We start from the raw sequence: 14,753 nt of genomic DNA, 5'->3' as shown, positions 1-14,753 counted from the left end.
GCACCCCGCCGCCGCCCGCCGCCGCCGTGTCACGGCGCTCGCGGTCAGCCAGGAACATGGAGGCCCCGGGTGCCCAGCGCGAAGGGTAAATGGGTGTCGGGGCGGTGGGCTGCGCGGGCCGCTTCCCCTGCCCGGGCTGCGGCGCGCAGAGGGGCTGCGGGGCACCGGCGGCGCAGCCCGCAGCGCGGCAGCCTCGGGCTGAGTCCGGCCCGGGCGGGGGGTGGGGGGGGGGGGGGGGCTGGCGCCCTGCGGAAGGAGAGGGCACGGAATGGGCTCGGGACCCTTGGGCTGCGCGCGGCGCGGGCGGTGGGCGCAGCGAGGCGCGCGGGCGGGTGATGGGAAGTGCAGCTGACAGCAGAACCGGGTCTGGCCGATAGCGCCGGTTGGTCGGACCCGAGCCACTTGGGACGCCGGCCTGCATTCCCCTCTCCGGCTCCAAATCAAAACGGCTTTGCGGCGGGGCAAGGCTTTTCCGCTTTCCGGGAGCCGTGCGTTGCGGGGGAGCCCCCGCGCTTAGGAGGAAGGGGAGGTCTGGGGCAGCACCCTACTCCCCACCCCCAGAGTTCGGGCTCCCTTGTTTTCGGGTGGAGATGGACCCCAGGGGCGAGAGAGCCGGGTTGCGTTCGGGCCCGCGGGAGCCGGGCAGGAAGGGGTTAAGGCGGCGCTCGCAGCGGCGGCCGGCTGGTGGGTCCGGTCCGCAGGCGCGGAACCGAGCGCGGGGCGCGCCTGGCGGAATCCCGGCCGGAGTCCGGGCGGTGGGGAGAGGGCCCAGACCCCTCCCCGCCCTGGGGGCGGAGGGATTGGGCCGGCAGGGGGCCAGCCCGGAAGCCGGCTTCCTCCAGGCTCCCCCTCTCGCCGCTGCCAAGCCGCCTCGCAGCCGGGCTGGCCGGGCGTTCGTTCTGCGCTCCCTGCCGAGACGGGAGGGATTTTCTCTTGGGGAGAAATCGGTGGTCGGGCGCCTGCCTAGATCAAATGCCACCCTGCTCGGAGGGAAGCCTGCAACCTAGGCATCCCCGAGGGAGAGTAAATCCTGGGACCAAGCCAGCCAGCTTTTGTAGAATCGACCTTTCCGTGTGAGGAATCTCCCTAGATGGGCTTTGAAGGAGTGCGTGTTGGGGGGGGGGGGGGGGGAGGGGTTCTTCCTCCTCCGGGACCCGGTCGAGGTCAGAGCTTACAGTCCGGCTGCCGTGGAGGAGGAAGCCCTCCCCTTGGGAGATGCTGTGTTCAGACCTAGGGGCTGGAGGGCTTGGCCCAGAGTCCCTCCAGATGGCTGCTGAGGACCAAGGGAGATCTGTGGCTCTGCCCTGGGAGGCCCCTAGAGGAGGCAGGCCCAGCGGAGCCTGAAGGCTTGTTCCCTGGGAGAAAAATGCTTCCAGCTGATGGAAGCCCGCCCCGGAGGAGGCTGGGAGGCTGAGGGGTAGCTCTCAGGTGTGACACCAGCATGGAAGGTGGGCACGGAAGGCAAAGCCGCCAGAGCCCTCCTAAATCTTGGCACCAGCTACCCAAGAGCCACGGTTCCACCTTTCTGCTGTTTTTTCCAGGCAACGTCACACCTCCTGAGGACAGCCAGGAGGACTCTGGCTTTTGCTGAACTTTGCATCTTGCCTCCTTCCTTCCAAAGGCTCCGGACCCAAGTTCAGCTGCCCTGGAGTCCTGCGTGTCCCTGGCCAGGCCCTCCACTGCCCCTCCAGGCCAGCCCAGTTCTGGAGCTCACCTCCAGGACCTGGAGCCTGCCCTCCTGCCCAGAATGACTCACCATTATTTCTCGCTCAAGTGAGAAGGCGTGATGGGCAGCCGGGCTGCCTATTTGTGTATCTAGGATTCCCACAGTATCTGATCAGCTCTGCGAGGAAGAGAGCTTCAGGTTCCTGCCTTGCCAGGTAAATCAGTCTATTCTTTAATAACAGCCATGCGTAGAGTCATTGGAGTGGGGGCGACGCGGGAGACCCAGGCCCCAGATGCACCACTGTGAATAGCTCCCCGAGCGCAGGTGTCTGCAAACCACGAGTTCAGTGCCTGGGAGCGGGCTCCCTTCCGGCCTCTAGTATGGGCTTGTGCTACACGAAGCCCGTGCGGTGCAGAGGGGACCTGTACCAGCCACCTTCCCCCAGTGCAGGGCAGTCCGGAGCTTTCTTGAGAGCCTGCCACCTGCTTTTCTCTGATCCCCAGCCAGGTTACAAGGTGAAAGTAAGTTCTGCTTTTTGGTGGTGGTGGTGGTGGTGGTGATATTTCTGAACTCTTGGCTGAGAGGTAGGAGACAAGGAGCAGCAACCGAGGTCGGGCTGCCGATGCCGAGTGGTCTCATGTCCTTAACTGCCTCTGTCTTTCAGCCAAGCGAGGCTGTCTCTCCAGCTCTCAGAGAGCCCACGGGCTCTCCTGCAGGAACCCAGGCCAATGCTTCTGTGTTTCCTGGGGCCATAAGCGGTACCCTGAGCTCCCTGCCACCAGGCAGCTGGAAGGCATAGTGTGAGGCCCTTCTCTCAGCCCCAATTATGACAGTGGCCACCGGAGAGCCAGCGGACGAGGCTGCTGCCCTCCCCGGGCACCCGCAGGACACCTATGACCCCGAGGCAGACCACGAGTGCTGTGAGAGGGTGGTGATCAACATCTCGGGGCTGCGGTTCGAGACCCAGCTGAAGACCTTAGCCCAGTTTCCAGAGACCCTCTTAGGGGACCCAAAGAAGCGGATGAGGTACTTTGACCCCCTCCGAAATGAGTATTTTTTCGATCGGAATCGCCCCAGCTTTGATGCCATCTTGTACTATTACCAGTCTGGGGGCCGGCTGAGGCGACCTGTGAACGTGCCCTTAGATATATTCTCTGAGGAGATTCGGTTTTATGAGCTGGGAGAAGAAGCCATGGAAATGTTTCGGGAAGATGAAGGCTATATCAAAGAGGAAGAGCGTCCTCTGCCCGAAAATGAGTTTCAGAGGCAGGTGTGGCTCCTCTTTGAATACCCAGAGAGCTCGGGGCCTGCCCGGATTATAGCTATCGTGTCTGTCATGGTGATCCTGATCTCGATCGTCAGCTTCTGCCTGGAAACACTGCCCATCTTCCGGGATGAGAACGAGGACATGCATGGCGGCGGGGTGACCTTCCACACCTATTCCAACAGCACCATCGGGTACCAGCAGTCGACCTCCTTCACTGACCCTTTCTTCATCGTAGAGACCCTCTGCATCATCTGGTTCTCCTTTGAATTCTTGGTGAGGTTCTTTGCCTGTCCCAGCAAGGCCGGCTTCTTCACCAACATCATGAACATCATCGACATCGTGGCCATCATCCCCTACTTCATCACCCTGGGGACAGAGCTGGCCGAGAAGCCGGAGGATGCCCAGCAGGGCCAGCAGGCCATGTCGCTGGCCATCCTCCGTGTCATCCGGTTGGTAAGAGTCTTTAGGATTTTCAAGTTGTCTCGACACTCCAAAGGTCTCCAGATTCTAGGTCAGACCCTCAAAGCCAGCATGAGAGAATTGGGCCTCCTGATATTCTTCCTCTTCATCGGGGTCATCCTTTTCTCTAGTGCTGTCTATTTCGCAGAGGCCGATGAGCGAGACTCCCAGTTCCCCAGCATCCCGGATGCCTTCTGGTGGGCAGTCGTCTCCATGACAACCGTAGGCTATGGAGACATGGTTCCAACTACCATCGGGGGAAAGATCGTGGGCTCCCTATGCGCGATTGCAGGTGTGTTAACCATTGCCTTACCGGTCCCCGTCATCGTGTCCAACTTCAACTACTTCTACCACCGGGAGACAGAGGGAGAGGAGCAGGCCCAGTACCTGCAAGTGACGAGCTGTCCAAAGATCCCATCCTCCCCTGACCTAAAGAAAAGTAGAAGTGCCTCTACCATTAGTAAGTCTGATTACATGGAGATCCAGGAGGGGGTAAACAACAGTAACGAGGACTTTAGAGAGGAAAACTTGAAAACGGCCAACTGCACTTTGGCTAATACAAACTATGTGAATATTACCAAAATGTTAACTGATGTCTGATGGAAACCCATTACCATACTCGCAGCTCCATGGAACTAATGCAGATCTTGCGTAATAGCCTGCATTGTAGTCAGTGTGTTCTACAGTGTGTATCTGGTTCTGCATGGAAAGCAATAGTCGTGCAAGTGACTTTTTGATCTTTTGATTTTGGATTTAGAGCACAGAGTATCTGTCCATGGCTTTCATGCAAATCTTCATCATCGGCTTAGGGGTTTCCAAACAGGGGGGGTCACCCATGGAGCCAGAATTTCAGAAGGACACATTGGGGCCACCTCATATCAAATACATAACCCACCACCTCAATGCCACCTTCCCTTCCAAGTTAGATGCACACGGCACCCGGGAGATGCACCCCTCCCCCACCCCAGCCTCCGGGTCCCCGGCACCATCATCCCATATGAGCCCACCTCCCCCGTCACAGAGGAAAACCATGGTGGCTTAGCTCTAAAGCGCTGGTAATTGTGCAAAAGGTCATTCCCATTTTTGCATCGAAAAGCACGCACAGGCCTGTGTATTGGAATTACTTTCTGTGTCACGGGCTGGGCTTTGTGAGTTGCAGTTGCCAAGTGGATGGTCTGGAGGCTTGTGTTTCGTAACGGAAAATGCTGCATTTGGTTTTTCTCTGCAGTGTGGATGTGAGGGAACCCCAGGGGGGAGGGACGGTGAGTATGGCCGAATGTGAGTTGTCAAGTTTCACATTTGCTCTTAGGCCTATGGGGAGAAGCTAGCAAGCCAAGGGACCTCTCGGCTTCAGATCTCACCATTTTTGCAGGCTTCAGGGTCACACAACACGTCTGATTTCTTCGTTACACTGGAGTTTGCAGACATCTGCTTTCCTAGTGCCGTGCCAGCGGCACTGACACCGCAGTGAAATTACCAGTGATGCGATAGAGCTGCATGGGTGTTTCTTGCATGAATCTCAATATTTAAAACACAGGAGATAACCTATTTTCTTAGTAGCCTACACAGTATTCATATTTAGAGTATTAATAGCCCCAGAGTGGCATTGAACTAGGGTTTTGTCCCCCCCCATCGGAGGACAAAAGCCCTCAATCAGGAGAAAAAAAAAAAAAAAAAAAAAGAGACTGTTTGGCACGGGGAACCAAAACTTCTGGCTCTCCAGCCCACGCCATCCCTGTTCTTCCAAGCTGGGGCACAGACCTCTGCGAAGCCAGGAAAGTGAGCAGGGAACACAGCGCCTGAACACCTCATATAACTGCACCTTAGGAATTAACCTTGGTTATGGCATGACTCTATAGCTGACCAGGGCATCTGGTCCCGAGGACAGGCGGATTTGTGGATCCAGTGTATATAAATATATATTGAGTATCTCTTTCATGAGTTCCTCTACCTAGCTAGCTATAGGAAAAAAAAAAGTTGCATTTGAACCTTGTATAAGCTTATGCAATATTTTGGACACAGGGCAATTTATGCATGTGTTTGACTATGTGCACTAGAGTATGTATGTATATACTATGTATTATATACATACATACGTACGTGTGTGCATATGTTTGTGCACACACGCACACACACACACACACACACACACACACACACATACACACACACATATTCATTCTCTGGAGTTCAGGTTCAGGAGCAAATCCACTGCTTGGTGGGTTGGTCGTCTGAGAGGCCTAATGGGTTAATTTCTCTCATCGGTAACCCGACTGGGCCTGGGTTTGCTGCCATTGCCTCAGACACTCCAGTTTCACGGATTCTTCGATGTTACAGTTGTCTCTCTGCCCTCCATGTGCTGCAGCTTCAGTTTCCCGGGGCTGAAGCTTGTCTTACCGAGTGCACAAGGGCCCACGGCCCTCCCAGCTCCAGCTGCCCTGGGCCAGACCCGCCCCAGGCCTTGTCTCTACAGCACATCATGTTAAATCATCTCTGTTGTCATCTTTCCCCGCCCTCTTTGGTCTTTATTGTCACTTGGCTCTGCATCAGTCACTTTAAATGAACCTTTCCCTAAAGACCCAGCACGGATTGCCTGCTTCAGAGCAAGGACACCAGGAGGAGGGCTTCTGGGGACCCGAGATGCCACAAGTCTGGACTTGAAAGGGAGCTTGCTCTACGTGGAAATTTCTGAAGTCCAGGACCAAGGCATGGAGACCCTAGATGACCCACAGTCGTCATGTGGATTGCCAGGCTCAAACTCTCTCCTCATTGAACTGGCAACCAATGGGGTGGATAGAGACTCATTCCCCACCCCCAGGACAGACTGAGAGTGCATGAGCACCGCACGGCCTAAAGGTAGAGTTCAGGCTGGCCCTGGAATGGGTTGAGGTGGGGAGGCTTTCGCCTCACAGACTGGGCTTCTTCCTTTCAACATAATGGCTTAGATTTCCCAAACACAGTGAGTTGTGCGGTCGGGCTGCCCAGTCGTGGCTCCAGCCCTAGCCTCGCTGTTGGCTATTGAGCACCTACAGTTACCTGGGGGGAGTGGGGCACCAGCTCAGGGTGCTAGGCCCAGGGTGCTCATTAGTTCCTGGTCACCCACGTCCCCGGGTATCTGCAGGACACCCCATGCCCAGCGCAAAGCCTCTATGCTTCTCTTCCTCTCCTTCATGGGAGGTGGTGCTGAACTCCCAAGACATGGGGTGGGGAGGACACAGACCTAGGGGAACAGATGATAAAACAGTCCGTACCTAAGGCCTCCGTCAGGGGGTAGTCCTTTTATCCCAGTGTCTTTGACCTGGGACCATAAAACGTTCACAGGTGCAGGCACACACACGTGCACGCCCAGCCCCAAATCGACAGATACACTGTTGCCACACACAAACGCAAAATGCACACGCACCAATTAATGAAAAGGGCACACACAGGTGATACGCTACACCCGTATCCAAAGCGTGCACATTCGGCACAGACCTGGAATGCACTCACCAACACAGAACACAACACAAAAGACCAACACCATGTGCAAAGACCTACCCGCAACTCAGATGCAAAATGCATAAAAACCACACGGACACGATGGGTATGGATGTGAAATATACCAAGGACACTTTATGTTGTTTATGCTCACAAAATACACATAAACTCGGTTTATACCCACGATGCAGTTACTCACACGAGGCACAGAAGATACAGCACACACACCCAAGCACATCCACTCATGATTCACAGGGAGCGTGCACATATACTCAGATCCATTTCTCTGCCCCCAGAGCTGCAAATTAATAGACACAAACAACAGATGAAATTGCATCACTTTTCCCTAGCCTGCATCTGTACCTCTCAGTAGCCTTCAAGAAGCCTCTTCCCCTACCCTCTTCTCTTTCTCCCACCTCCAGATTTCAGAGAAGTAACCCCCAGGTTTGAAGCAGAGAGATGGGCCCCCGTTGTCAAGCAGAACTCTGATTAAGACTGGGAGTCTCAGAGGGCTTCTACTCACTCACCTTCCTCCCACCAGAAACGCGGGTGTGGAAGGACCTGGGACAGCCAGAAGCCTAACACCTTCACCATGACCTTTCCTTGGGAGCAAGTCCACACGGGCAGCCCCCTAGCCCGGGCTCCCCTGCTCCCAACCCCTAGGCTGTCTACATTCAGCTCCATTCTCTTGAAAGCCGTTGATGGCTCAAGAAACTGCAGGGACCTGGGGCCAAAACCAGAGTGAAGATGCCCCCCAACATCCACAGACCTTCCTGTCCTTCCATCCCCCAGTGGCTTTGTCAGGAGTGGGTCAGAAAGTCGAGACCAGACGTAGACTTGTCTCTTAAAATGAACCGCTTTTCCTTGCTTGTGGCATCTCACTTGCTCCTGGGCATCAGCCCAGTGGGGTCAACTCCTGAGTCCCTTCTGTGGGTGTTCAATCCCAGGCATGCTCCTTTCCTTTGCTGGGCCCCTGCCCGGATGCCCCACCTCCCATCCGATGGCTGCGCCTTGGGGAAACGCACACAATTAGTGTGCTTTAAGTAAAACACGATTAAGGATGTGAACCTCATGCCGCACAAGCAAACAGCAGTTTTTTAGAAGGCCTGATTTTTACCCTATATTCTAAGTCCACGTTTGAATGCTTTGTGAGACTCCCCACTGTCTGGATTGCGCCCCAAGCTGCCGCTTCCCACCGCTAGGACTAGCTGAGAGCTGGGTGCTTTTTAGCAAAGGCTCCACCTCAAATGGAAGTTGGGAATGGAAGTCAGGTGTCAGGCTCAGGCATCTTAGTCTCTACTCCTGTGGCCGTCCCTTCTCGCTTTCCTCCGAATGACAGAGGAAGCAACAGCACCAGGAATGGATGGGGGAGGGGTTCAAATTTGCACACTTGGTGCAATATGCTGGCTCTTTCCCGTATTCCCAAGTCAGGGCAGCAATTTCCCCCTTAGCTTCAGCAGGTGTCTCCGTGAGCTCAAATCTTCAAGAAAGTTGGAGTTTGCAGGAGGCTAAAGAGAAAGAAGTCCAGGAAAGGTGGGGGAGATGGTCAGGAGGACAAGGTCAAATTTCAGAGTAAACTTTGCAGGAGCTGAACTTAACTAAGGACATAATTAAGGCTCTCTGCTTCCCGAAGCTTCTGTGGTGTTTGACACACTGTCTTCCTTCCTCTCTGCTTCTCTCTGTCTGAGCTGGACTTCTGAGGATAGACAAGGCATGTCAACAGGAGGTTAACTTTTTGGAAGGGGCCCCCAGGGAGTGTGGCTCTAGACTCCATTGGCTTGATGTGGAAAGGGCTCCGTGAAAGCTTTGTTGGCCTGAACCCCAGCCTGAGCGCTCGTGCAGCTGCTTCATGTGAGGAGGGTTGCAGGACTGGCTTGTCTTATCTGCTGTCCCTGGATCTCTCATTCCATTGTAGTGAGGACTTTGGCCAACTTACTTCGTCATAGTTAGCCGTAAAATATCAGTGCGAATTCACGCTGAGAGAGGGCAGTGCTCTCCGAAGAAGTCTCCAGCTGGGGCTTTAGTGCAGCCCACAGTAGTGGCGAAAAGAGGGCGAGGCTGACTTTCCCCAAAGGAGACTAGAGGACAGTTTGCAAATCGCATAGCCCCCGTGGCAGACAGGAGGAGCATGGTGCTTTGAATGGCTTACCCAGGAGTTGGGATGGTGAGCTCTGCCCAAGCTCTGGCTCTTCTGGGTCCCATTATCATAACAGCCTCCATCTGGGTGATGGCTGCCTGATCTGAGAGGCTGGTCCACGTAGGCTATAATGCCGGGGGTGCTCCTTGGCTATACAGTGGGGGTTCCCCAGCCTCGGCAAAGTGTCCACCGCCAGGCTTGAACTCACGACCTTAACCCCGAACGTCATTAGCCACCTGAGCTAACCTAGCAGAGCGCTGGATGCTGGGAGGTGTCCACATGGCTAGTGTGACCATCATCTGTATCTTCAGAGTCTTCCCTTGTTGAGACCAGCTCTTTGTCCTCATCAAAGCAGCAAGCAGGATGTGAAGGGTCCTCTACAAGCTGGGATGGGTTTCTTCTTCAAACTAAACCGGTTCACTTTTCCTTTCTTTCTGCTTCCCTTCCCACCAAAGCTCAGTTCCATCTCTCATGGTTTGTGTTTTAAAATATTTTTAACGAGGAAAAGTGCAATAAAATAAATGGCGACTGTTTTCTTTAGCAATAGCTATTTCAAAACCACATTCTCAGGACTGAAAAGTGATAGTACTTGGATTATCAGATAATGCCCTTGGCTTCTGAGCGTTGTTAGTTCACTGTCTGTGGTTCCCTCTTCTTCCCGTGTGTTCACGTGGCTCCTGTCCTCTGAGGCCCTGACTCTCCTTTGGAATGTAAACGTATGCAGAGGTGCAAGTATGCACAAGGAACCCCCCCCCCCACCACCACCACCAAAGGCTTTCTTTGTCTCTCTCTTTCTCATGTGTACTTCCCTCTCTGTTCCTCTCTCCCTCCTGCCTGCCCCTGTCTGTTAGCTCTCACATGTCATTTTCGCAACCTGTAGGCACTGAAACCTTGAGTTTGAAGTGACCTCACGGCAGCCCATCTCGTTGACTCTCAATCTGGAGGGGTGTAATGGAACCCTGCAGGAAAGCACTTACCAATAGATAAGAATAAAGCATCCTGAGCCATTACAGAAGATCATTTCCATGCACTAAAAGCCATTACTTGATCCATTTGTCTCGCCTCCTCCCCTCCCCAGGGGGAAGGATGCTGGGGGAATGTGGCCTGGAGGTTCGTACCTGGGATGGGTAGCCTGGGCAGATTTGGGGAGTTGCCCTCTGGCTGTCCTTCTAAATAAGCTGATTTGCTTAACCAAAGGGACTGCGTGGGGTGGAGGTCTACAGGGACAGGAAGTGGGTGCTTAGGGCATGACAGTAGAGAAGCAAAGGCCCCCCAACCCACTACCGTGTGCACTTGCACAAATATTTGCACACATAACTGGGGACTTCAGAAGAGACCCCCTCTGCTGAAGAAAAATCTGTGAGGTTAAATATCCACACTGGACAATCAACCCCAGGGTCCCATTCCATGGCTTCTCAATCCACCTTTCTCTCTACACGTGTAATACAGCAAAACCTCAGTAAACTGATGGGGAAATCCTCAGGGAAGGGGGCGGCTTGGCTGCTTTACAGTTATGGTTGTTCGTGTGTGGGAACCTTCGCTATTGAAAAAAAAAAAAAGAAAGAAAGAAACCCATTTCCTAAGTAGGTTAGTATAAACTTTCCTGCCTTAGCAAGTAGAGTGTTTGAAGACGACAGAAGACCTTGCATTGCTCAGGGTCAACGACGTAAACCTCAGTGCTCATCGTACAGAAATACAGGCGGAGGAGACCAAAGAGATAGGCTGAATGTATGCTGGCCGCGAGGCGTACCCAGAAGTTGACCATGTGGGCACGTCCTGGCTCAGCAGAGAATGCCCTGGCTGTCATTTGCGTCTTTCTACCGAAAGTGTAGTAAGAAAACGTAATTCTTGTGTTAATCGAGGTTTGGGTTAATTGGTCCCGAGTTATCAGAGGTTTTCCATATATACATATATCTGCGTGTATATATGTATAGTATATGTATATATGTATACCATTGTTTTGAAAATTATACAGTGACCGATCCCCTTAGCTTCACTAATGTGGAATACGTTTGGCAATCCAAGGAATAAACTGCGTTTCTTTGAATTTTTAAATGACCTTCCTTTGCATTCTTGCCACCTCCCCAGTTCAGCTCTCTTTCTTCTGCGTAGGAACCTCTCTAGAAGGCACTTCTTATCATAACAAATGATCGGGCTCCAGGATCACCTCTTTCCTTTCCCTCCCAGGTGGCTGCCTGACTCAGGGATAAAAGGGAAGTCTGATCTAAGGGCCAGGTGCTTTATCCTTTGTTCTGCCTGCCCTGGTTGGCTGTAACCTCACCACGGAAGCCAAAAAAGTTATTCCAGACTTTTTGGCTCTTAGGGGTGGGAGCCCGATGATGCAGCAGCACAGGACGGATCTGTTAGGCTTTCCCTTTGTCATGGGTGGCATCCTAGGCTTGAATTTTGACAGATCTACAAGTAATGGTGTTGATGAAGATCTAAAGAACCCCTCTGCCCCTTGGAAGGCAAGTTGTGTGATGACCAATAGAACTAACAAACTCACCCTGTCGTTCTGACCAAGTGTAGGTTGCAGGTTTGGGCAGGAGAGCAGCTGTAATTCAGTTGCCTCTTTGGAGAAGCAGCTGGCTCTGAGCTGAACCACGCTCTCATTCTCCATCTTCCCCGGCAACACCTTAGATGCACGGTAGAGAGCTCCGCTTCACGTCCTGCATTTGATTGTATGCAGTCTACCCGGACGAGGGTGGGTGGGAGGGATTCCCCACTGCTACCTGGGATAACTGAGGAAGTGCGGGGGTGCCTGCCACCTCCCTCTGCTCACAGCAGCCCTCCAGTCCGGCCACACTGGCCACGATCATGTGGTAGAAGCCCATAACCCAGACTTAGCCTGATGAGCGGTCAACGGGGCCAGTCAAGGCAGCCTGTCTGGATGGCCACTTCTTACGTTGAGTGAACCCTAGCGTGGAAACAGATGAAACGCTTTGTGCTCCTCTGCACGCCTAAAATAGTCAGGTATGTTCCAGATGAGTTCGCAGCTGAGAACTCCCCGCATCATTCCCGTGACGGATGCACAGGGCGGGTGTGGTTACATAATACCGTGCACAGCTGCTGCAACATCTAGATAGTCGAGGGCAGCATCGACGTGGCTGTGTGCTAGGACCTTCAGTCGCTACACAGAGGACTCAATCCCGTGTCTCTTCTCAGTCCTCGTGAGAGGCTCCAAGCCCTGCTTCTCCCTGAAAAGGATTCCCTAGACACTGGCTGCCTTGTTTGTACAAGGGCGGCTAGAGGAAGCGAGAGGTAGGGCTGGGAGGGAGGGAATATCCAGGGCCTCGCTTTGCTCCTAAGCAGTTTCCGCGTCTGCTGCTGACGTTATTGCCTCTTTTGCTTCTGAAGTGCAGGGCAAGGACTGTGACCTGCCAGGTAGGGCTGGAAAAGAGCAAACAGCTGCAGGCTAGGAAATGGGAGAGAAGAGCAAGAGTGGCCTGGCTGGCTGGCTGGCTGGCTGGCGTTGGCGAGGGTGAGTGTCAGCTCTGGAGGGTCTGAACATGCTCTGTGCTTGCCCCAGTTCTGCCTTCACGTGGGATCCGACGACCCAGTTTCCTTTTGTTGTCGTGCTTGGATGATTCCTTCATTTGAAGGGCCCCAGGAAGCTGGAAAGTCCCATGATCGAGCTCCAGCCTGCTGAGCAAACAATGCCCTGGCCAAATTGGCCTCTGCCTGGGTTTCTGCATTCCTGCACCCCTCTCTCCGCTGAGGGTAATCTTGGGACAGTCGGAATTAATGGTGCCAGCCATCAAGGAGGATTCTCTCCTTTTCAGCAGGGACGCATCTGTAAGGCTCATGGGTGCAGGATGCTTTCTCTAGACCTGTGTGCTTGTGTGCTGATATAGGCTGTCTCTGGAGATTTTATATATTACACACATATGTATATAAAATGTGGAAATGGCCGCTCACTTAGGCTCATGCAGCACAGACTCTAATTAGGGTTTGCTCGGGCTTCCTTGCTGCTCATACATGACTCCGCAGCTGCCCTCCCGTGTTCTGTCTCTGATAATTGCTGTAAACTCAAAAAGCAGAGGCAGATAAATAAGCCTCCCTGGGATCGATAGGAGAAGGAACTCCAAGGCTGATGGTAAAGCTTCGTAAGGATGATGCCGAAAGGGAACCGGGGTCTCCATGGTGATAAGAGGCTGGGGACCAATGGGAGTTGAAGGCGGAGCAGGACTTGTGGGGAAGACTCATGGGAGTCGGGAGGCATTTAACTAGTTGTTTGCTTCATGAAAATTTAGACACCAGCTGTAACTGCATCGCACAAGATATATAGGTATTATCATTCTTGCTGACATATTCTGGAAGCTTTCGGCCCCTCCAACACTGCCCCGCCCCGGACTTCTGCAGCTGAGAGTTCCTGTGTCAGTAGGGTCTGATATTTGTACATAGGTTATACATATGTGTGTACATACATGCCTCGATGAACATTGTCTGTCCCCCTGATCATGGGTGTACATAGACCTCATAGAGCACCACCGTCTTTTGTAACTATCAACACAAGTAAATAGGTATATAAATATATATATTACTGAGGATTTATTTTAACATCATTCTGTGTGAAATGAAAACATAAAATAAAATTTTTGACAGACACGGATTGTCTCCACCTTCTTTCTTGCTTGACCGGATTATCATCCCTACGACATGCACTCGAGCTTGCCCCGCCGTCACTTCGAGGGCCCCGCCAGAGACCAGGGCAGGATAGGCGAGGGCTCTCCTGGGTGCATCAGGGGCCACCTGGGCCATGTGCCCATTTGCCCTTGCCTGAGGGCCCAGTGCACACAAAGCAGAGAATGTGGATGGGACACTGGGTGGGGGTTTGCGATCTCCTCTCACATTATATGCGTGTTTCTTGCATCTTCTGTGGATCTGGGGCATGGGTGGGGAAGGGGGACCCTGTTTGAAAACCAAGAGCAGTCAGACCCCCTCATTTAGCTCCAGCTGCACCCACCTTTGAGGGCCCGGTTCTCAAACCCCCTCCCACTTCTGCCCATTCCTGCTGGTGCCCAGGGGTCTGGATCAACCATGCTGTCAGCACTCAAGTGAGGAGACCATCTACCTTTGCCTGCCCAGGAGGAGAGGCCTGGTTCTCTAGCAACTCACTGATGCAGTGGCACCTCCTTGGAAAAGATTTGATACACACATGCGTGCACACACACACACACACACACTCACTGCGGAGACTCATCTGTCTGATTGTTTCTAAGGGCTAATCTGGTCCATAGCTGGACTGCCCAGCATTCAGATGGCTCAAAAGGAGCCAAGGTGTGGGGTACGAGAAGCCCTTACATTCAATCACCGGCAAGCACACTCCACTCTGCCCCTAGTGTCTTGTTAATGATGTCCCCTTCACGGTCTCTGCCATACTCCCCCGCTGGGAAACTGACCCACCAAAGCAGCTGGCCCCCCAACCCTGCTCGCACCTGCACAAGGTGCTGTTTCCGGGTAGCACGTACTGAGGTGACAAGGGAGAGCATGATAGATGAGAGCCTTTGAGGACAGCTGCTGGGGCAGGGGCATTTCCTCCGGCATGGAATGGGAACTGTGAAGGATGCAGAAGAGCTCTAGGCTTCTCCGAACAGCCCCAAGCAGACTAATGATGACTAATAGGGCTCCTTGCCCCCAAAGAAATAGGAAACTGAATCGGGCTCCCAAGGTCCAGTCCCTCCTGCTAGTTTCTCCTGTGACACATGGCGCTCCCACCTCTGTCCTCTAAAGAGCGGAGGGATGGG

General features: G+C 53.5%; 1 protein-coding gene across 5 annotated transcripts in view; it reads left to right on the top strand.

The window, feature by feature from the left end:
* Window positions 1-13,614, top strand: part of KCNA2 (potassium voltage-gated channel subfamily A member 2) — a 14,608-nt gene extending 994 nt beyond the window's left edge. For 2 of the 5 annotated variants that reach the window (XM_040471269.1, XM_040471270.1), the window contains exons 2-3: window positions 1,542-1,880; window positions 2,331-13,614. In XM_040471269.1, the coding sequence (XP_040327203.1) occupies window positions 2,493-3,992 (1,500 nt within the window). In that variant the 5' untranslated portion in view covers window positions 1,542-1,880; window positions 2,331-2,492 and the 3' untranslated portion in view covers window positions 3,993-13,614. Of the gene's footprint in view, window positions 86-844; window positions 1,024-1,054; window positions 1,074-1,541; window positions 1,881-2,330 lie in introns of those variants that run through there. The other 3 variants (XM_040471267.1, XM_040471268.1, XM_040471271.1) reach the window with 3 other exon arrangements.
* Window positions 13,615-14,753: the final 1,139 nt, after the last annotated feature.

This window comes from Herpailurus yagouaroundi, unplaced genomic scaffold (genome assembly GCF_014898765.1).
Source record: "Herpailurus yagouaroundi ecotype Mexico unplaced genomic scaffold, PumYag 77, whole genome shotgun sequence".
Taxonomy (NCBI): Eukaryota; Metazoa; Chordata; class Mammalia; order Carnivora; family Felidae; genus Herpailurus; species Herpailurus yagouaroundi.
This window is presented reverse-complemented; position numbering and strand designations above follow the sequence as displayed.